Raw genomic sequence first — 20,016 nt, 5'->3', positions numbered from 1 at the left:
CAGGGACCCCTTGTAAAGCGCTTTGAGCACGTTTAGTGGATATTGCGCTATATAAAAACTCAAGTTTTTACTCATGACGCATTCCATATATGTGAACAAATTTTAATGCGAGAGATACTAACATTGATACAAGACACTGCATTTGATTTAGTCACTAACAAATCACCCCAGTCCATTGACCATGAGTAGCCAACAAGCAATAAAACCTATTGAACCAATCTCCTTAGTCCATATATGTTAACATGGCATTTGTGCGTTCTCAAGAATCTTCCCATGAACATAAACCCTCATTTCACTAACGTACATGAATTTGTACTGAATAGCTAATAGGAATTAAAAGGAATTTTCAATCCCATTGCACTAGCCTATAGACAACCACCATGTAAGCGCCAAAGATGGTAACTAGGTGTCAAGACTGACTTCAATCAGTGCTGACGGTGACAAAAAGGGAAAAGGGAGGAAAATTATGAATGGTTTTCTTTACGCCACATGTTTCCTTCACCAACCCCCACTTTAGGAGCCATTGAGTCGATAAACTCCTCTAGCTATCTTCTGGATAGTGGGGAAGCTGCACCAGTTTGTTCCACCACACATCAAACCTCTCAAAGCCAGAAAATTTGATTGAGGAAAATGTCTTTTTTCAAAGGAGGAAATTCCTCCTCTGACACAAAAATCGCGGATTTCCGCGGATCCGAGGAAAACCAACAGCACTGTTCTATGTGGAATGCTTTGTATCCGATATAAAAGACTGCTAAAAGATGCCTCTGATGTGGGTATACAAATGCCGGCATCCCAGCAAGACTTATTTTCTCATGACTCTATGTCCAGTTGCCATCGACAAGTGTCATCAGACATAATGAGTAGTAAATGCACTGGTATAGTTTCTCAGCATATAATAATAATAAAAATGCATTTATATAGTGCTTTACCCATTTGTCACAGGCTCTAAGCCTACAGAGAAGTAGTGACGCAACTCTCACAGGCTTTCTGCAGACATGAGTAAGATGGGCACAACTTAAGGTATATAATTTTGAATCCAATGCCAGGAAGTAGAACTTTCTCCCGTTTGATTGGGAAACTCCATTATATCAAGAAAATTGTTTAAAACAGATTCTCATGGTCTCACACCACAATATGATGACATTCTATCCAGGCGGCAAACTCGTTACCACATTCAAGTCCCGAACCCATCCAGCAGCCTTATCACAATACAACGATCAACCAGACGCTCTGCAATTTTAGGTTCTTTGCCACAATGTGTACATGTGGAACAAGTGGAAATTCCCCACTGATGTAGGGTTGCTGCTGTTAGACAAGTTTTAGACCTTAGTCTGTTTACAACCACCTCTTGCTGGGACAGAAGCCTGACAATTTCTCTTCCAGTTTCAAGAAGACAAGGTCCCCACCCCCACAAGGGACCAAATTTTTCCACGCCGACTTCTATCTCGAATGTGCAGCCCCTAAAAGGGCAAACTTAAGGTATTTAACATTTAATATATAGAGATTACTGATGCAGGCCTAAAGGAACAATATTCTGTCTCACACAAGGAGATTTGTCAATCAGAAGCATAATTTTAGTGTTCATTTTCACATTTGACTTCTCGACTTTCATGGACACCCTGCTTTCTGTTTTGTTTTTCTTATGTTGAGTCTTGAAAAAGTCATAGTTCTATTTGATTTCTAAATGTTTAAATAACATTTTTTTTAAAATTGGCTACAATTTGGTTGCACATAAAAGTATACACTCGAGCACGGAAATCTCGAAATCACTGAAATCTCAAACTCTGTACAATTCCCCTTTTAATCCCTCTATTTTGTTTGTATTGGCAACACGAAAATATCGAACATTTTCTGAGGCCAACAAGGAAAACTCAAACAAACTGGACATGCCCTTGTATGTCGGTTGAATTTTTTCGAGTCTGAAGTTAAATCGAAATACCTCTGTGCTCTACTAACAAAGTGGCGATGACGGCAAGGACATATGGGTGATAAAGTGAAACCCAATGGTGCTGAAACTATTTACTAGGTATTTCATAATTACTTACTTCAGGCCCAATATAAAGAAATTCTATAAATAGTATAAAATTTTGATACTACAATATCAAAATTGATTGATCCCCAGCCCTGAATGCGAAAGTGGCGAAATTGGAATATGAGAGTAGGGTTGGCGACTGAGTCAGAGTCGGGAGGGCATAGTATGGGGCTACTGCTATTCAGACTCGAGTGCAATCAACAAGTTCTTTGGACTAATAAGAATAGCCTACTCTGGTAATAAATTTCGAAATTAATTTAGTTATTGAGTATTACATACAATTGATGCAAATGAAAATAATAATGTTATATCAACTATAAACAACCAGTCTAGACCTGCTATATTTGACGAGAAAGACAAAATCATTGATCAATTGGGAGTCCAGATGGAAGTTAGTAACTGAGGTCTAAATGAAAAGCTTTTCTAACAATTTTACACTATATCCAAATAAAACCAAGACAAAATAATAATATTCTGTTAGTGTTAGACAAGCAACAATCCTTTGACAGTACGAAGTAAGGGTATCAGCTGTGTCAGTTAAACAGAATTTCTTCTGAACTCTTCCTCTGCTTTATTTCAGTTCCACCCTTGCCTACTGCTCATACTGTCTCCCTTTTGTGTTTGCGCGCCCACATTCAAGTTCAAGATACTTTTACTTTTACGCACGCACATTGGAGTTTGACTTGAGTCCGGACAGTCACGGGAGACTATTCAGACTCGAGTCCGAATTGCCACTTCGATAGTATAGACAATACAGGTTGAAGATCTGACAGTCTGAATATAAAGCCATAGCAAAATGTAACAATCATGAACTAGAGAAGACGAAAAGGGAGAGAAAATAGACAGTATAATGTACCAAAATCGCTTACAAAAAAGAAATAGGTTAGAAATAGAAAGTAAAAGTACAAGAGTGAGTGGACGGTACCGCTTCAGGACACGCCCCTTTTTCGGAATAGTAGATGGGGCCATCAAATAAATATAGATAAGAACTCTGTAAACTTCCTCGGTTACGTATATATTATATATTATCACAACCAAATACTATAAGTACATATTCAGCAGCTAAACTATTTGATCAGCTGTTTTTGTAAAAGGAGTGAAAGAGTGAGAAGACCATTCATGTTTTGATTGCGACTTTTCAGGGGCATTCACAGATACCTGAGCAGTATCCATGATCCGAAGAAAATGTACACGATGGACATCAACAATTGAGACATTTTTCAAGATCAATTTTGAGTCAAACGAGATCCAATCCAAAATCGGAATGTTTTGACTTTATTTTTTACTGGCAAAAAGGCATTGCGATTGTTTTCACGAGCAGGTGCCATGTTGATAGAATTATCTGGGTCAATCAGCATGTGACTGGAATTGACCAATCATAGTGAATTTCCCTTACCGCCTTGTTGTTCCCATCGAGTCGCCATTACCGTCAGCCATATTATGGGAAGTATTTGATAATGGCCACTAATATTTGAGTTTTATTACCAGGGTTCATTTTCACCCTTCGTTCGGATATATTTTGTGGTTTTCTTAACATGGAGTGACCATGAGTCACCCAAATCCAACTGGAAACGGTTGCTCATTAGAGGATTGCCTCACAAATCTCTTTGCACTGGTAAGAATGGACGCAGTTTTTTTTTCTTATTTTTCTAAAAAGAGATTACATCCCATTGTCTTCCCCCTTCTTTCTGTTGCACACTCTGATGATCGTATCTTCAATTTATGGGATTTGAACCTAGCATTTGCGACATTTGATGATTTCAAACGGGTTTTATTAAAAGAACAAAATAAAATGGGACGAATGATAATGCGTGTATTTTGTTTGGACCAAAAATCAAATGCTCAAACGAGACAATATCAATAGTGGGTCATCCTCGGTCATCATTTGACAAATCTCAGTCAATAGCATGGGTTGTATATCATGTTACGTCAAACTCTTGACTTTATTTTTAAATTTGGATCGTTTTGATTATATTGGTTTGAAATCGCCGAAATAGAACTATCAAGGAGACTTGAGAGCTGTGTTGTTTCGTGTTGGCGCTGGAGAAGTGTGTGTGGTGTGTGCATGGCATTGGCATGTGTTTCCGTGTGATGTAACTGTAATAAACATTCATGCTTTGATTCGTCCTCTACTTATAGTCTGATATAATGATATTTCACTTGTTTCCTAATGCATTGTACGTTGCATCTATCGTGTTCTGGATTTAGAGCTGTTCACCGTGTATCGTTATTTTTGTCCAGGGACTTGTCTGTATCCAGATGATTCTTGGTCTGGGGCCAAGTGGTTGTCGTTCGTTACAGTTACAGTTTGTAGCTTGTGAATGGATATTATTTCTATGAGGATGATTTGCCATTTCATCCAATTAAGCCAGCGTTCTTGTCTATACCTGCTTATCAATTAATATCCATTGTTAGTTTTGTTACTTTAACTTTGATACACTACACTTGGTTACAGTCACACTCTTACTCTTACTTTACTCACCCTTACTCCCCCTTAGCCTATTATAGTCATAGTCATAGGTGATAATAGAATCTTTTAATTTAATCCTTTATATGTAGCCTACAATTGTATTAATCAGAGCTTACAAGTGTTAATAATCCGAATTAAGTCTAGATTTTGATATGTTCTACATCAGTTCTAAGTGCTTCACAAAATCTACAACAGAAGTGTTGGTGAATATTTATTATAATTGATGCAATTGTTTTCATTTTTAATCGCCATTTTGTTTTGTTTGATTTTTTGGAGAGGTAGAAGAGTTTTTGTTTATTTTTTGCAAATTTCAAAGACTTGTTGTTTTTTTTTTCAGAATACTAACGGTGATAGGCGACAGATTAGTTTTGCTGTCATTTTATATTTGTAGTCAATTTATTTATCAACTTTATATTTCTTTTCAGACTGATTTGTGCGGTATAAAATGGAGGCGACTGGCATCGGATAACATCTGTGTCGGGTCTCTTGAGGACCCTGTACTGATAGGATTTTCGCGCTGCATTTCAAATGACATTCTGTGTGTTTGGAGGCGTGTGCAACGTGACCCAGAGCAGCGTCAACCGGATTTTAACTGTAGTAAAGAGCTGTGGATTTTCTGGTATGGGGATGAACCTGAAAATCTCAGACAAGCTCTTCCTTATGATCTTGGGCTAAAAGGTAATATACAATGGATTTTTATGTAGCTTTGGCTTTTAATATCTCGGCAACTCTAAATCAAATATCTCACATCTGGTGCCCAACTTGGGAGTCCCAATAGATTGGTTATAAAGCTCTCACAGGCACAGGAGTCAGTATCAATCTTGGATGTATTCAAGATTTTTATCTGGCCTTCCCATTCCTACCCGATATTAAACCAGCTGTGACTGTGTTGCTGGGACACTTAGATCCAGTATAGAGATTTTTTTTAATGGGAAGTTCGACAGTGAAAATTTATGGTTTATACATAAAAATTTGATTTTGAGTTTTATCAATATTTTCATTTTATGGCCACCTTTTTACAATTTCAGAACTCTTCATGGTCATAAATATTTTATTGTATGTAAATCGTTATGTGAGGTCAGGTAACTTCATTTCATTAGGAGGGGGGAGGGGATTGCACCCCTAGTACACTTTGCTAGATGCCGTGGTGAAAAATAACTTTTTATATCAATGAAGTTTGACCTCTCTTCTAAGCATCCCAATTAGCAAAATATCCCAGCTGGTAGGTTTCCTCTTGGGCAGTTGTGTTGTCACTTTTTCTTTTCTTTTTTTTTTTTTTTTTTTCTACACTGCCTTTTTTAGAATTGCGATTTCCTAAAAAATTAAATTTTATTCCATTAAGAATAAGTTCTAAAGTTTGGAAATGTGTTATTTTTAATTTATACCAGACATTTATCTATATAAAATTAAGATTTTGTCTCATTTTTTTACTGATGAGCAAAACTTGTTTTGTTTTTTGTTTTTCCTGTGAGTGTATCTTTCAAATTTGTTAACAAACATTTTTTATGCAATGTCATTTTGAAAAAAATATACCAAAAATCATGGATTGCTGTTGATTATATGTATTCTAAAGGCAACAACCCGTGGGTTAAAAAAACAGATTGTCCAGTTAAATTTGGCAATATTTCAGAATATTTTTGTCACATTTAGAGATTTTAGGTTTCACGTCCACCTTAACCTAGTTACCTTTTGTTTATTTGTAGTCAGCATATAGAAAAGTATCCTTTTCAGAGGAGACAGATAATTATATTAATAAGATAATTGGTGATTGATTGAATTAATTGCTTTAATGTTTGAAATTCTCTTTGTCTTGTGATGTATACGACTCGACATCTCTCATATTAGTAATGATAATAAATTGCATTTGCATTGTTTTTCCAATAAGACTATTTTCCATTCTGAATCATTCCTATACCATCATATTTTAATGTTGTTTTTTTTTTTTCAGCTTATGAGGTATGCATTTCAATGATTTTCTTTTGTTTTTTAAATTTATTTTCAGAGCTTGAGAGTGGTACCTGGGACAGAGACAAGGACAATGGCATGTCATATGAATGTAGAACATTACTTTTCAAGGCGCTGCACAATCTAATAGAAAGGTTTGCTTTTTATATAAATGTATCCTTGTCTTTCAGATCTGCCACTGGCAGTAGATTATTTTTTTTTCTGTTGGGTTTTTTTTTAATCTTCATTTGTCGGAAATGTATGGTAGTTTCCCTTTAAGATGGTTTTGAAATGATGTTTTTCAATTTGGCCAGAACCATTCCTAATTAAAGTATTTATCCTTATCAGTTATCATCAACAATCTTTTATTTGTAAATCTGAAAATAATATAATTTGTCCCCCAAAATTCTGTATGCACTGATTTTATTTTAATCAGCGCCAGTGGCAGGTCTGTTTATAATTGATACTCATTTCTGAGCAAATGATAATCAGTAAGTTAGTGATAGGGGTATGATTGTCTAGACAGGGTCCCCACCAAGTCGTAAATTCTTTAAAATTTGGGATTTAAAAAATGGTCTTGAATTTTGCAATCGGGTAGGGAAACAGTGTGACAAATGCTTGATTTTTGCAATCAAACCGTTTCAACAGTCTGTGAGTGTTTTTTTTTTCTTCCCACTAATGCTTCTATAATGTCTCACTAGGTGAAGGGGGCTTGTTGAAGTAAAGGTGTCTCACCTTGCGAATTTGTAATTATCTTTTCTTGTCCACTAGGTGGCTTAATTCCAACGGAGACTAAAACAAGAAATCAATTTGATGGAATGTTTTTAATTTCACTTTCACTTTCCCAACACTCTAATTGCGATTGCTATCAGTCTGTACAATTGAAGGAGTGAATGTGTTTGTAATTGTTGACAAGGCTTGTTATTGTCAAATGTTCATGAATTCAGATTGACATCTACCAATTTGCAGGTCTGCTGACCCAATTTGTTATGGCCTCTCCTCTCATTGTTGTAATTGTAATCTAAAACTAAACCAATGGAATATATTGCCAAAGTCAAGTACAAGCACAAGGCTGTTTTCAAGTCCCTAGCACTGGCTTCACTTTATTTAATTTTATCTGTTTTTGTTTTTGTTTATTTGTTTTTTTATCTATTATATTATTTGTATCAATATAATGGATGGGGGTTCGGGAGAGAGGGGGGGGGTCTTTTTTGTAGTATTTTTTTTCCAATGTGACTTTTGCCCTTCTGCTAGGAACTTGTGGAAAGACTCACAAGTACAACAATGTAACATCAAACCCACAATTATGTTTAGGTTATCAAGATTCAAATCCTTATACTCTTCAAAAGTCTTGGTTCATAGTCTTGTTTTTCAGATTAGTTGCATTGCTATGGCAGCGCAAAGTAAGGGAGACTTATTCTCCAGCATATGTAAAAGGGAAACTACAATTGATAGATTGAAAATGAAGGCTAAAAACATTTATTGCTGCATGGGGGAAATAAAAATAGGATGACAAGAGGCCCATAAGGCTCAATGTCATTAAAAGTATGTGTAGTATTTAGTGATACTCATGTATTCTAAGAGAGAGTTTATTGTCAAATTCAAGTCATTATCTTTACTAGGAATTATTAATGGATAATTACTCATTTAAGTAATATTTGTTAAATTTAGCTCTTTAGGGCCAATTTTTGAAACACTGCGAATTCGTTTTTCCCAGCAGAAGAAGTTCTTGAAAAAAATGTCCATGATTTGGTGGGGACCCTGCCTAGAATTATTTGGTTGATGTCTCCGTTAAAAATGACTGTTGGAACAGAGTCATTCTTTCTAGTATTGTTGCACATCAAGCTTGTCACGTTTTCAGATTTCATTGGTTTATAAAGATCTTTGGGGCGTTCAAATTCAATCCAACTTGATGAGGCTGTGGATTATTTTTATGGTGAATGTTGTGAAAAGGCCATGTGGCTCACTCTTATCTAGATTCAGATTATTTAAGATTAATAAAAATGTGGTTATTTTACTCATTGATGGATGCATACTCAACTAGTAACAAACTACACCAATTTTAAACAAAGTGTGTTTTGGGTTCAATAGATCTGTGATTTGTGTGGTTCTAATTATGGTGTGGATATCGTATTGTATTTATAATCTGGCAAGATATATCATTTGGTTTGTATTGCAATGATTGCACAGTGGCTTTATATATTATTGTATTGCACTCAGCAATTTTCAAATCATGTCTTCTGTCATATGGTCTGGGAAATAATATTTATTCAAGGGGGTGGTAATCACTTGAAATTAGTATTTTCTTGTTGATTTTAACACTCAATTATAGTCTTAGATCACAAATCACTTTGAACAGTCCAAACAACACATCAGATAAAAGATAATTTTAAGATCTTTCATTCATGCCCCACAAGACAAAAATTTATTCTTTGGATAATTCAATTATAAAGTTTTCATCAACCTCTGTCATTTTGAGGGAGCTACCATCCTGGTCCGGAGTTATATTTCATAGCTACCGTTGCATTTCATCCATAATTTTTGTAGTATGAATTCTAGGTGGGCCAATGAAATTGATATGAAGTAATAATTTAGGTGTGTATATACTGTTTTTTGTCTCAGTGAAACAGATGATTTCAGACAAGGCACCCAGGCTTATTAATTCTACACAGATTTAATCAGCATGTTAGATAATTTTTGAGTTAAAATCAGTCACATTCTTCTTCTTCAGAAAATTTGATGACTTTTTAAATTTTATTAGAAATAGAAGTTATGTGATCATTAAGTATGCTGCTGTATTCTTTCTAATTCTTAAACATTATAAAGTGACAATTCCTAGTGAGAAGAGTAAAAGTCATTCTCTTCGGGTTCATTCATAGTTTCCAAAATAAATATACAGACTTTATTTGTTGTTGGTAGTAGGTAGGTCTGGTGATCCACTTTTGAACTAGGTTTGTGGTCATACTTTTTCTTGTTCACTGCTAAACCCTGAAATCAAATGCTATGATAATTATGCTATTCCGTCATCTTTCTTTGTCAACTCACCTTCAAGTTGGAGCTGATGTGATATTTTTAGTACGTTTGTTCCAGTCTACGATTATTTTGGGGTAGATTGGGAATTTCTGGTGGTCTGTGTTGATAAAGAGTGGGATGAAATTATTTCTAGTGAAATCTGTCAAATAAAGGTTATGGGTGAACAAATGGTTTGAGATCAATTATTATCAAATGAGCTAGATAAGTTAGTCAAGACAAACAATATGTTCCATGATTGGCATTCGTGATTGATTTGTTCTTGATGCTTGCTCTGATGGATGTCTTTTTTATTATCATTATTATTATTTTCACAGGAATCTCTTGATGAGAAACTTTGTTCGTCTTGGTCAGTGGTATGTTCTTCCATATGAGCATGGAGCAGCAGAATCAGGGTGAGTTGTTATACATTGATTTTGGATCTTTTTATATTTTCTACAAATAGCAAATTTAAAGCCACAGTGTTCGAATCTGTACAAGGGGTTGGTCAATTTAGTTAATAGTGTTCACTGTGTTGGGACTCATATAAGGGACACAATTGGTAACTATGCTTCTCTGGTGTTCAGTCTCAATGAGAGTCAAATGTATGTTATTAGTTTGTTTTGTTTGTTATTTTTCCTTTTAAATCATGGCTCTCTTTTGTACAGTGACAGTTTTTGTTTTGAATGTATTTTGTAAATATTGAGTGTATCCCTTTTAATGGGATCCTGTATTTGTGTCTGAATGAGACTTGGTTATCTCAAACCAAGTTTCTGGTGGTATGCTCTTGGAAACCACTTCTGTTCCCTATTTGAACCACTCCAGTTTGTCTTACGTTTCCTCGGGTGGTTTGACTAGAGTATTTTTACTGTCCCAGGGGGGGGGGGGGTGGCTTATGTTTGTGTATATTTATTTTTGACCTATTTAATTTATCATTTTCCCAGGGTCCATCTCAGCTTTTGCTTCCACTATTTTTTGCATGGAGAGAGTCAAGTATGTGCTAGTATTGAGGTCAGGTTACGCCCACCTGTGTTTAGGCTTACCCCTCAACATCTTGCAATGGTTCTTGACAATCAAGCAAGCATTCAAGGTAAGGATTGTGTTAAATGATCCCTTATTTTGTTATTGTCTGTTTCAGCAAATTTTCCCACTAGTCACACTCCACCTCTTTGAGTGGTCAGGATTAATACATCTTGACATATTATTCGTATTTAAAGTAGAAATGCGGTGGCTGTCTTTATATTGAGAGCAGTCTAAGCAATATGACCTTAGTTAAAGTAACTGAGAGTAAAAGTTTCATGGAATTGGGTTTCCAGGCTTTTCCGTATAAATACTCATTACAATAATAAAGAACATTTTGAGAGTCAATAAGACTGCAAAGACATGAAGCAGATTGAATTGAATTCAACTTAATCCGCAATATGAGGAGAGAAAACAATTGTGTTGTTGCTCCAAGGGCAGAATGCCTACCATTATAAGTTGGGAATTTTGATATGAAATATCGTCTGAAATATGCAACTGAGAAGATACCAGAATGTGAGAAGGAAAAAAAGAAAATTAAATTTGAGCAGAAAGTTAATATCAGCTGTAGAAATTGTATGATTCCTCTGTTTTATGACCATTCAAAGGATGTGGAATGATGCATTTTATTCATGTATCACACGGATGCCAGTTTTCCGGCATACGTCGGATTTCCGGCTTTTTAGACTTTCCAAATTTACTAATTCTTCCCTTTTGGGCTTTTTTTGGTCATCCAGCAGCCGGAGATGGCCTCAGGTTTTCATAGATGATTGGCAATTTTTTTAAATTTTGAATTTTTTCAAGCGTTGATGATTTTAAGTGTGCCGACTCATTAGCACCGATTACACGGCTCTCTAGTAGACCTGTAAATTCTCAGTCAATGAACTGAAATCAGTCAATTCGTCAAATACAAATATAAGAAAGAATTCATGAATCGTAGTCGAATGACTGTAAAGTTAATTAGGAATGTTCCACATCGGTATGCATAGCTCATGGGCCGTTTATGTTAACAATGGATATATTGCCAAGGCTAAGCGACGCTTTTTAGAATTGCCGTGTCTGAACACACCCCAGTGTATTTTCACACAGCCTTCGTGAAATTATTTTTTCACTTTCCAAACCTATCGTAGCCAATTTTAACTGAGCCGCCGAGCGATAAATTTCACTGTTTCGTCTAAGCCAAAATTGACCACATTTACTTGAAGGACAGGAAAAGTATGAAAAAAGAAAAATTCGAACGCCAGAAGTTTGTTATGTAGACACCAAATCGAAAGTTAAATGATTGCTACAGGCACATCTCGATTGCCTCATGTTGTAGACAAACTGGTTGACCGTTTCTAGGTTTCTTCAATGATTGGGTACCTAATTATAAGGAACAATGATAATTAGCCTAATTAATTTCCGCGCAAATTAGTTTTCTGCCATTGCTTTGCTCAAGTGAGCTTGCTGTTTACCTTTCATTTTGATTCTTTGGATTTTACCGCTACGACGAATTACGAAGAGTTTCAGTTTCAGTCAATTTTTATAGAGCTCATTTACAGGTCTATCTCTAGACACTTTATTGTTTCTTTACGTGCGCATGCTTGTGGGGGTAATCGAGTTTGTACTCGTGACCATTGATACCTTTTTAAAGAAAAGAAAAGCATGAATTCTGTAAATGGGCTCTTCGCATTGTGTTGTGATATCCAAATGACCAATGAAAATTTTGCAGTGTCCAGTGCCCGATTGAACTCATAATGTAATCACTCTCTCATTAGTCACTTTGTAATCGTGCATTTTTTTTTTTCATTTTTTAATTGGCTTGCTTTTGTTCATCCATCATTTGTGTTTACTAGAGGGATGCACAACGGTTTTTGGAGTTACTAATTTATTTCTGAATTTGGATTATCATGCTGGATTACTAATTAACTGCATTTTTCTCTGGTTGTGGATTGTCGTGGGACATTTTTCGTTTTGTTTTGTTGAAAATGAGATTCCTCGAGTCAAGTGCTAACAATGTCTCGGAGTGTGACAAAAATATTTAAAACATGTAAAATGGTCATGGCTAGAGGCGAGGTGTGATAAAAATCTTCCATTTAGCTCTTGGTACAAAAATATTTATGGACCGGGAAAGTGCGCCTGAATCTCATGTGGGAAAATTATTGTGTATGGAAATTCTGGGAGAATACATTACAAAACCATGCTGATCACATTTTGAAGATAGGTGCAATGAAAGACATCTTCAAAAAAATTTCGACTGACAATTCTTTGCCGATAGACCATCATTCTTAAAAGATCAAGGCACTTGTTAGTTTGTTTTTAGCTGAACATTGTTTACTTTCTCGATAGCAGGGGACATTCTAGACTTGACCAAACGTTTGAGCAAGGACCCCAAAACCCATGAATAGTACTGCTGCCACGTACATAACAAGTCATGGTGTGGGACATGCTGTTAAAACATTTTTGAAGAAAAGTTGAGAGGCTCCTTTTGTTCCTTGAACATTGATGAAGCCTTAAACAATGTGGGAAATAAATTCTTAAATGTGATGGTACAATATTTTGATGAGGAGCGGGGAAAGTGTATTGTTCAGTTATTGGGATCGAGGGATTCAAAAATTTCAACAGCTGAGAATATAACCGTGGCTGTAATTGACATTTTGGCTTCTAGGAATGTGGTACTAGATCAGGTGATCAGTGTGCTTAAGGACAATTTGCAATGTCATGCGCGGTAAGAAAAGAGGTGTGGAACAGAAACTAAGTAGTAAAAGTTCCAATTTTCTTGATGTTAGTGGTGACGCAGTACATATATTGAATAACGTCTGTAAGAAGTTCTTTGTATCAATAGAAGCGTTTCTTCCATTGCAATCACTTTGTTCTGATCTTTTCTACGGTATAGACGAGTCTCCTAGGGTGAGAGAGATTTTTTTCCATTGTCCGAATGAAATTAAAGAAAAAAAGTCATTAGACCCATCCCTAATCATTTCAATCAGTTGCTTGCTTTAACCATAAGATTGAATGAACTTTGGGGCTGCTAGCTTTTGTATTATTCTTGTGTTTTAAAACCCAGGGAAAGAAGGTTTCACAAAGCAGTGCAGGACATATTTTCAAAATGTGAACTCGGGAGGATAAGGAATCAATAACGTCACTGTTAATCAAACAATTTGAGCAGAACAAGTCAAAGGTTAACTGATAGGAATAACAGAAGTGTGCACCTGTTGTTTGACAAAAAAGAGCAAACAGAATTGGTTGTTAACCTTTATAGATGTTCCAGAGTTCTACGCCTCAAATTCATCAGCTTCATGTTTAAATAGTCACTGTCATCAAGGAAATTTGCAGCTGCTTCATTAAACCTGAACATGTCCCCTTATTTGATGCCAAGAAACCCCACACTTAGATGTCAACGACACAGACCTCCATGTCAATAAAACCATCTTGATTTTGCTTCAGGAATGAAGAAGATGCCACTGTTAAATGAATGACTGTTCTGCTTCTGATTACAAGAGATAAAGCTGTCACTGAGTAATTGGGGATCTCTGAGCAAGAAGCATCATGCAATTTAAAATGATTCTTTAACTTATCAAGTTATGGGTCTTTAGAGCTGGGGGTCCTGATAGCTCAGTTGGTAGAGCACTCACTTCACACGCAAAGGGACCAAGATCAATCCCAGGTGCAGTCGAGATTTTTGTGTGTGTGTGTGTGTGTGTGTGTGTGATCCCCGTATCCAACCAGCAGTGATTGGATAGTCTGTTCTGTCAGAGCTGGTAGAAAGTACTTTGCGATAGTCCAGCATCCTATCCAGAGGGCAGTTAGCAATTGCTATTATCCGTTTCATGCTATGGAATCTGTGGTAAACTCCCGCTTCATGGGCCTAATTTTTCTGGACTACTTTTCTTTAGAACTGCTTTTAGATTAAGAAATTTCATGAAGAAATGAGTTCTTAGGATGTGATTTTAAAGTGTACATAAAATTTTGTATTTTACCATATGTATGTTGAACAAAAGATTAATAGCATTATAATGTCACTGTACAGAATTGATTTTTACAATGGTAAGTGATAGTTAACTCCTGTAGTGATGGCCATCAAATCGGAAATAAAGTGATAGATCACTCTTGTTCAGAAAGCCCAGTAGATAAAATATGGGAATTGCGGAAGGATTATTAGATCCTAGATCCTATAAAGATGCTTGGAAAAGGGGCATTTTTATACATGTATGTGCCATTTTTAGACCTTAAATCAAATTGATAATTCTCATAATTAACATTTATATTATAGAAGTCATTTACAATTTCAAATTCTCATGATATATACTGGTGAGATATACGAAATTTAATAAATGAATAAAATAAAATGACACTGTTCCTGATTGAAATCATGGAAGGGCTAAGAGTTACTGGTATACGTCTAAACAAAAGACAACACGAAGAAAATGATAAATATTTTACTCCCTGCCCAAAGTGTGCTAATCCAATAACGAAATCATTAGTAAATAGCAAATTCTGTTAAACCCAATAATGCATTATTTCTAATCCACAAGAAAACATGTTGAATCTGAACAGTTCTACAAGATTGAGTATTATTAGATTAAACTTAGAGGATTGATTAATTTATAAATTACTTCACATTAAAATTATTACATGCAAATATATCCATACCATTTATTTTTAATTTGTGTATAGCAAAGTCCTCATCATTATTTTATTTAGTATGCCCAGTACAATAAATCTTTGACCTATCATGATGACAAAATTTTCTACAAGTCACCACTTTTACATGAGGTTTTGTTGGGGGTTTTTTTCCCCAATATTAAGGGGGAAAAAAGATATTTTTTATAAATTAGTTTTGTAACTATTGAAAGTTTTCTTACACTACTACACCACAAATAAAAACAATAAATTGCTAAGCAGTTTGCATCAGAAAATTCTACGTCATGAGGGAAGCACACCATTAAAAGTTAGCAAAAAAGTCGTCTTTTCTTTTGTCCAGAAAATTCTCTGAGTCGATCTACAATGGTCACATAAAATGCAAAATGATTCGTTCTTATTAATTAATCTGACCTACCCTGGTTGCAGATGTTAAGAATAGTCCCATTTAAAAAGTGGGGGTGTAAGGGTGTATAATTACAATAGCTCTCGGCCATAGCATTTTAGAATACAACAGGGGCTCTTCCTGACTGAGCATACCTTATTGTATGTATACAACAGTAGATCGTGCTTAGTTAACAGGTTCTATTTTGTCACAATGGAAACAGAATTGTTTGATTATAAATTATCTAGTTATAATTATGGTCATTTGAAGTGAAATCGGCTAAACCATAAAAGTGCAAGAATTTTATGTTACTGACATGGTTAATAATCTGAATTATGTCTTAATCGTTACTTGTGATCTGTAATAGTCTTTTAAACCATAAATCTCCATAAGCCAATTTATGTATCATTGGTTCTTTAACCTTTGAAGGACACATACTCTTTTTTGCTTAAATTTAGATAGGACAATGGTATGTTGCAAGTTATATCAGATCAAGCAATCCTATCTACCAAATCACTACTTATTGGACATATGGATCAGAAAAAGAAAGAAAAACCTTTAATATCGGTACTTTTATTTGTAAGCTTAGTGTTCTGCCAGGTGAGCTATCCGTCTTAGAAAGTTAATAATAGGTGAAATTCTCAGACATTACCACTCCTTGTCCTGTTGATGTCTTGCTGTATGCATTGAATTGCCCTTACATGTGATGTGGAGAAGGGGGGGGGGGTACATGTAACAGATCAATAAAGAACACATATCACAGTAAATATTACACAGCATTAAATAATCTGTAAGAAGTATAAACAAAGTTATTGCACTAAAGACTTGTTGGTCTAATATTGAGGGTTCACGCCTGATACTTTAAATGGACTAAAGATAATATCAATCAAGATGCTTATTTCACAGCACTATATCTAAGGGAGTCCAGATAGCCCCTGTGGTAGTGTGCAATGTCAATCTCTGATGCAGTCGAGATTCTCTCTGACCCACCCCATCCCAACCAGTACTTTGCAATAGACTAGTGTCCTATCCAGACGATAACGAGTGTTTACTCCCACCAGCGTAACTCTACAGAGACCGGTATTAGCTCAGTCTTATAGCCCCGATGGCCGTCCAAAGGACCACTACTTTTATATATAAATCGAAAAGAAACTTGACGCTCTGAGGTGCTGGGGTTATAAATGGAAAGCACTCAAGTGATGGGTTGGGTCTTTTGACCGCCCATGATCAGCAGGATGGTCACTGTTGCTTTGACTTTTTATCCCCATATATTTTCTTTTCCATGATGCTTCTGCCTTTGTCTTAGAATAATGAGCTCATTGTTCTTGTTTTGTCTTGGCTGGGGTTGAAACAGTCAAATGTATAGTATAACAGTCTTCTGGGGCTTTATGATTTTGTAGTATGACACTTGCCTTTGGACCACTAGTGTTTTTTTTCCTTGTAAATCATCTATCTTTTGTGTATCAATACAGTTTTTGTTTTGAACATTTCATGTAAACATTAAAGTGTATTCCTCTTAGTTGAATCCTGCGATTGTGTCTGGATGAGACTGAAGTTACCTCGAACTGTGTACACTGGTAGTATGCACTTGGAATCCGTTTCTGTTCCCTATTTGAATCTGTCCCCTTAGTCTTAATTTTTCTTGGGTGCTTAGCTGTAAATCGATAATTTTTTGACTATCCCATTATCTACCTTTACTGGCACTGATATGATCTAACTGCCGCAAGTGCCGTGCGTAGCACCCAAGCAAATCAAGAAAAAGCACTCACATGATTAATATTCTGGCTCTTAATAAGATTTAATGAACGTGCGTTTATTCTAGTCTGATTCCTTTATCACTGGAATTGAAATCCTTATCTGCAGATTTAACTAGAGGGTGGGTGGAGCGTGTTGATGCGTTACCGTTAAGAAAAAAATAATAGTTGATTTGCATTCAATGTCTCTCGAAGTATTGGACTTGTGCAGTTAACTCGAAGTATTGTACTGTGCAGTTAACTCGAAGTGTTGTACTTGTGCAGTTGTTAACTGTTTATGAATGGTTTGAGGTTTTTGGGTTTTTAAAATTATGTTTTGGTATGTCCGGTTGCTTGTTGTTTTCATTGTGGTGCGATATAATGATTTGTCTCCCTCTTTTTTCCAGTTTGACCCTTTTGTATGCTCTCTCTCTCTCTCTCTCTCTCTCTCTCTCTCTCTCTCTCTCTCTCTCTCTCTCTCTCTCTCTCTCTCTCTCTCTCTCTCTCTCTCTCTCTCTCTCTCTCTCTCTCTCTCTCTCTCTCTCTCTCTCTCTCTCACACACACACACACACACACAAATCGAATGATGATCTATTTTAGTCATTGTTGGGAGTCGATATTTTCAATCTATTCACCTGGGTGGGGTTCCTACCTCCCATGGTGGGCAGGGAGGTACTTATTGTGTCTATTCCCTTATATCTGTTTCCTAATATTCTTTCTGTCTTTGTCTTGGAATGAGATTACTTGGTTTTGTCCTGGCCGGAGTCCTAGCTGGGAGGGAAACAGTCAAATGCATAGTTATTGTTTTGGGAGATGATATTTTTTCCTTGTAAATCATCTCTCTGTTATGTATTATTATGTTTGTTATTTTTAATGTATAATGTAAGCATTTGAGTGTATTCCTCTTTGTTGGATTTTGTGCTTGTGTCCGGATGAGACTTATCGGTGATCTCAAACTAAGCACATTGGTGGTATGCTCTTGGAATCTACATCTGATCCCTATTTGTTCCCAGTTCCCCTTTGTCTTACCTTTGCTTGGGTGCTTTAATTGTAATTCTAGAACTTTTTATTATCCATTTTCTTCCTTTTTACTGGCGCTGATATAACCTAAATGTGTTGCAAGCGCCGTAAAACCCTTAAAAACAAAACAAACAATTTATTCACTTAGATTAGCTCGTACTTCAATAGTTTCAGACACGACGAGAAATGTGTGTAGTTTTTGGTGTTGGCAAATGTCAAACGTGATTGATATGGTCATATCATAATATACTCTTTGGAATCGTTTTTGATTTATTTTCCTTGACATTGATCACCTTTATTTGCCGTTGTTAGCCATGCCTCTAACCCCTCCCCTCCTCTTTTTTTTTCCCACTCCAACCGCATCTTACCTTTGCTTGGGTGCTTTAATTGTAATTCTAGAACTTTTTATTATCCATTTTCTTCCTTTTTACTGGCGCTGATATAACCTAAATGTGTTGCAAGCGCCGTAAAACCCTTAAAAACAAAACAAACAATTTATTCACTTAGATTAGCTCGTACTTCAATAGTTTCAGACACGACGAGAAATGTGTGTAGTTTTTGGTGTTGGCAAATGTCAAACGTGATTGATATGGTCATATCATAATATACTCTTTGGAATCGTTTTTGATTTATTTTCCTTGACATTGATCACCTTTATTTGCCGTTGTTAGCCATGCCTCTAACCCCTCCCCTCCTCTTTTTTTTTCCCACTCCAACCGCATTTCCCCCCCCCCCCCCCCCCCAACGTAAAATAATAGCGAGCGGGGTTTTTATTATCTGCTGGTAGTTTCACCAGCTTCTGTCTGTCTCCCTTTTACTGTTAGTTCTCCTTATCGTCCGTTGTAGTATGTGGCCTGCCGCGATCGATCTGCTCTTCTCCCTCTCGTCCGTCCTCATGTCATTCTGATGCAGAGTTGTCGGCTGCCAATGGCTTTATGAAATTTTAGCACGCGACAATATTATTGATACGCGTACTACAAGATTGGATTTAGATATACGTGTATATCTGCTCTTGTGAATAAAATTGTTTTGGTATGCAAGCTGTATGCGATTTAGATGTGTGTGTGTGTGTCGCGCTCGCCTCCGCGTTGTCCCGTTATGAACCTACTATTTGGTTTCCTAACGCAGTTTTATAATAAAATCAGCGAAATCTAGAAATAATGATACCATTTGGCTCTCATATTGGTTAGTTCGCCTCAGGAAAATGGTGACAAAATATTCAGGGATGAAACCAAACACACTCATTTATTAATCCCCCCCCCCCCCCCTCCCCCCAAGGGCCGAGGAAGCTTTTGATAGAGGGTGCGTGATTTGGCCACGCACCCAGCAACCGAGTTTTACGAAGTGTACATTGGAAATAATAGTACCTATACTACTCTTGCCAACACACAAGGGGTTCTGTAACCATTGTTGCTCGTCGTCGGTCAGAGAGTTGAGTGAGTACTATTCAAGTTTACGGCTGGAATGGTAATATTATGTTGACGCCAGTATTGTGTAAGTTAGGTCTCCAATGGTCGGTGTTTTAAAACATTGCACATTTATTTTCTTCTTTAAAGGTTCGATCAAGACCTCGTGTGTTGTTTTCGCGAGAACTTGCTAAGACTTTACTGATCATGGCTTTGGGTATCGAAAATCGACGTGCAAACACATGTATCATAACAGTGTACTATTGCATTTGACCTTGATTGTGTCCCTTTGTTGTGTCCAACGCGACGAACACTTAAATAACATGTCACAACGAAACATTATTTCAGGAGTTGATGACTTCTACGCGTGAATGAA

The 20,016-nt window shown here is 36.3% G+C and overlaps 2 protein-coding genes across 3 annotated transcripts in view; one reads left to right on the top strand and one right to left on the bottom strand.

The window, feature by feature from the left end:
• LOC144967275 (protein hobbit-like) overlaps positions 1–3,396 on the bottom strand; it is a 93,838-nt gene extending 90,442 nt beyond the window's left edge. Inside the window, exon 1 of the mRNA XM_078904321.1 lies at positions 3,191–3,396. Coding sequence (XP_078760447.1) covers positions 3,191–3,249 — 59 coding nt within the window. The 5' untranslated portion in view covers positions 3,250–3,396. The remainder of the gene's footprint in view (positions 1–3,190) is intronic.
• Positions 3,397–3,426: 30 nt separating this feature from the next.
• The window catches only part of LOC144967276 (mediator of RNA polymerase II transcription subunit 13-like), a 50,228-nt gene continuing 33,638 nt past the window's right edge, over positions 3,427–20,016 (top strand). For both annotated transcript variants that reach the window (XM_078904323.1, XM_078904322.1), the window contains exons 1-5: positions 3,427–3,647; positions 4,928–5,180; positions 6,505–6,601; positions 9,794–9,871; positions 10,400–10,545. In XM_078904323.1, coding sequence (XP_078760449.1) covers positions 3,579–3,647; positions 4,928–5,180; positions 6,505–6,601; positions 9,794–9,871; positions 10,400–10,545 — 643 coding nt within the window. In that variant the 5' untranslated portion in view covers positions 3,427–3,578. The remainder of the gene's footprint in view (positions 3,648–4,927; positions 5,181–6,504; positions 6,602–9,793; positions 9,872–10,399; positions 10,546–20,016) is intronic.

The sequence above is a fragment of the Berghia stephanieae genome, chromosome 3 (genome assembly GCF_034508935.2).
Source record: "Berghia stephanieae isolate SIO BIC M18660-M18661 chromosome 3, UCSD_Bste_1.3, whole genome shotgun sequence".
NCBI classification, from domain to species: domain Eukaryota; kingdom Metazoa; phylum Mollusca; class Gastropoda; order Nudibranchia; family Aeolidiidae; genus Berghia; species Berghia stephanieae.
This window is presented reverse-complemented; position numbering and strand designations above follow the sequence as displayed.